The sequence below is a fragment of the Athene cunicularia genome, assembly GCF_003259725.1.
Source record: "Athene cunicularia isolate RWA chromosome 4 unlocalized genomic scaffold, athCun1 chr4_part1, whole genome shotgun sequence".
Classification (NCBI taxonomy): Eukaryota; Metazoa; Chordata; class Aves; order Strigiformes; family Strigidae; genus Athene; species Athene cunicularia.
In genome coordinates, this window is record NW_020799098.1 from 5519436 (window position 1) to 5523081 (window position 3646).

The 3646-nt window shown below is 46.0% G+C and overlaps 1 protein-coding gene across 1 annotated transcript in view; it reads left to right on the forward strand.

Annotated features, from left to right (window-relative positions):
- The first annotated feature begins 1149 nt into the window (after nucleotides 1-1149).
- FOXI3 (forkhead box I3) overlaps nucleotides 1150-3646 on the forward strand; it is a 4671-nt gene continuing 2174 nt past the window's right edge. Inside the window, exon 1 of the mRNA XM_026846902.1 lies at nucleotides 1150-1186. Within this exon, the coding sequence (XP_026702703.1) occupies nucleotides 1150-1186 (37 nt within the window). The remainder of the gene's footprint in view (nucleotides 1187-3646) is intronic.

The window sequence follows — 3646 nt, forward strand, 5'->3', positions numbered from 1 at the left end:
ATACCAGGAAAATATTTGCTATTCCAAAATGCTAAGCCTCAGTCTGCAGCCTGCAGTGTTTTTATGGAGAGCGTGAACTGGAAACAAAATCAATCCAAGTCTGTTGTCGGTAGCCTGAAAATTATGGAATGAGGACACCTCCCCAGGAAATGTTGTAGGGTCTGAAAATTCACGAAATATTTGAAAACCTCTGATCTTATCATACGGTAAGTTGGCAAAATTTGATCACCAGAACTTCAGTCCAATAGATGGCTAGATACAGGGAGGGAGAAATATACATTATTCTCCTTAGCTAAGAGATAAAAATTACTTCAACCTGTATACACATACACAGAAGACCCTTCCCAAATTTATGGCAGCGAAACATCTACTGTACACCATCAGATATTCTCTGTTACCCCTTTTCTGGACAGATCAGAGGTTGAGTGAAAAAAGAGACTTTCTGAGAGCATATTAATAGGTATAAAGTATCCAGTCTATGAAGGAATAGGCTTAGCTGCAAATAAGGGGGTGGCACTAGAGCGTGAATTAAATTTGAGCCATTCTTAGTCAATTCCTTCATATTCTTGGGAGTGAAGCCACAGTACTGGACCACTGAAAGAGAAAAGATAATTCTCCAGTCTTGTCCCTGAGGATGAAGAATCCATTTCCAATTTCATTGATTACTCTTGGAGAAAGACATAAACGAATTCTTCATCTGCAGATGCTATGTGGGCCATAGAGTTACTGCCTTGTCTCTTGCCGGCCCTGAGGAAAAAGTGAGACTTATATTGCAAATGCAGCCAAAACAAACCAAACCTGTGGTTCCTGCTCCACTGCAGCAATTGGCGCCACTGAAGGGAATCCTGGTCTCTCTCTGTTACTGGTAAAGTCAATAGCAGCCAGTATGGGCTATTAGGTCCCGATCTTCCAACACGTGCCTAGACCTCAGCATCCTTGAGAAAGGGAGAGAGAACCAGGTGGGTGCAGCTATTGGTTCCCGCTGCGAGGCTGGGTGCTCAGGTCTGAAGCCTTTTCAGGTTTCCGTGTTCAGCTGTACACACCTGAGATTCACAGCAGGAAAGTTAAGCCTGTACCTACATGTTCAGAGGAGCAGGGCCTTAGAGGCAAAGACCGTGTCTTCCTAGCAGGGGGGAAAGCGCTTGCGACATGCACGACAAGGACAAGCACAACACCAAAGGGAATGGTGCGGCTAGCACAAGGCAGGTATGGTGACGACCTGGCTCTCCTGCAGCACGTTTCCTCGGGACATTCTGAAACACTTTCCAAGGCAGCTGCCTGGAGAGGTTTGCAGTTAATGGCAGCTGGCTGGGGATACGGTTCAGCCCTGACTGCCCGGTGCCACGGGCTCCTCTACCCCAGCAGAGCTCCCTGCCACCCTCTTAACGCCAGTGCTAACAAACGTCCCAGTAGCTCAGAAATAACAGAGTAGTTCCACAGCGTTGCTCAAGCCCAACCCCAAATCCGCTCGCAGTGATGGTCAGTAGCCTCAGATTCTTACCTTGAAACTGATTTCGGCACCTGGCTTACCAGCTTCTTGGTGCGTTTCTGAAAAGCAAACGTCTCCCAGAACCTCTCTGGAAAAAAACAACATTTAAAAAGCAGAGAGGCAAGGTGCTGGAGCTCTTCATGCTGCTCTCCTTGTGCCTTGGCAGAAGGAACAGCAACAGGTTTATACTGAGAGCTGACAATGCTTTGAGGCAACGCGGCACACTCCTTGCAGGATAAATGCATTAAGAAAATTAAACATTTTTACAGCCGTCACACCATCAAAGCTTTATTCTCTCCACTCTTTAAGTGTTGGTTTGCATATCCGTGCCATCCCAGCTATGTAACAACCTCTCTAAAGCTATTTTTGTTTCATGTTTCTTACTATTTGGTAAAGCAAACTGGAGTTTTCTGAGGACACGCATTTTTATTAGAGCTAATTCAGCGCTATTTTCTCACCCGTTTCCTTTGTTGGAAGCAGAGAAATCAACTAAAGAAAACTCGAAGGCAGTGTATCATGCCTCTGAGGGAAATTGCCTTCCCCGCCTCGTCATAGCCGGGCTGTTCCTCTAGATGGCTCTGCCTTTGCCCAAATACATCAAATCCCTGAAGCAAAAAAATCGCAATTTCGGGCGATACCACTGATTGCTCCTCTCTCTCCTGCAACGACCGCGGTTTTTTTGAGAAAACGGATAAACATAGATTTATTGTAATTTTAGAGAATAACATTTTCGGCTTAGCTTCTCCAACACGGTGAGAAGTTGCTTTTTAGAAATCTACCTGCTTCTTGTCCTTTAGATGTTCTTTGTAGCTGTGATTTCCCCACAAACTACTTGCTTTAGATGCCCGCTGTCCAGACAGACTTCAAATCAGCATTTTCCAGTGAGACCCTTCTCCAAAGAGATGCAGAGCTGTTATAAATAATGAAGGCAAGGAAGCTGAGAAGGGAAAAGACACCTTGCAAAACATAACATTTCTCCTGCTGTTCTGACTATCCAAATACACACGGTAAGATCTTTCCCCAAAAGATGAAAAATAAAACCAACAGCAGCAACAGTGACAAAAACAAAAAAAAAAAAAACAACCCCCCCAAAAAAAAACCAAAACGCCAAAACCCAAGAAATCAAACACCTCCCCTTATGAAGGAGGAAACCCAAAATCATAATTCTTTATTCCACTCACTTTTAAGTGATTCCCTATCTCCAAACTCTGTGTCCACTTGTTTTACAATGAAATACAATGGTGAAAATCCTCCAGTTATTACATCCCTGCTTGGATCACATGAGGGATGAAAGTTTGGGATTGGAAGCAGCCTAGGAAAGCAGCCCTGGTTCAGCTTCACTGTTTTACATGTGCATTTATAACTATTTTATCGAAGCCATGAAACGCAATGACTTTTCCCAAACACTCCTCTCTCCCCAAAATCCCGGTGTCAAATCAAGACGCTGGGCGCTCGCAACCCTAGGGAGAGTGCTTTGCATCTCTACCTGGAAAGGGGATTTTTCAAGCATTTTTACCAGCAGAAAACCGAACAACGATGCCGTTTAAAACCCGGGGATTTACATCTTCTAAACGACTGACAAAGCCTCTCTAAATTCTCCCTCACCGTTGACTGTAATTTTCTTGTAATATCTGTGGGTCCAGTTGTGTGCTTTGCCCCAGACGAGAAGGATGTGCTGGAGCTGGTCCCCGTAATAAACCCCGGGGTGTTGGGATCGTTTATGAATACCGAGAGCTTTTTCTCTGCAAAAGGATGCGTTTTCCCTCAAGCTTCCCCCGAAGCACGAAGGCGAAAATCAACTTTTACTCATTAAATCGCGCCCCGTCACTGCCAGCCCTTTCCTCCCGCAGTACGGGCGAACACGCCGATGTTGTTTGTTTGTTTAATTTCGGACAATTCCTTATCCAAAGCTAATTAACTGCGATCTCAGCCCCGGCTGTTGTGAGACGGCCGGCAAAATTACACATAAATAACAAGAGTTTAAGTGAATTTCACCCTTCGCGTTCCCGTCGGGGCAACCGCAGCGATGCTAATCTCCCCCCGACCTCCATTCGGGGCCGGTTTCGGGGCCGAAGGGATGAGGGACGATCGCAGCCGTGGGAAAGGGGGATCGGATCCCTGAGCGCCAGGGAAGGGGCGGCCGGGCAGGGCCGGGGC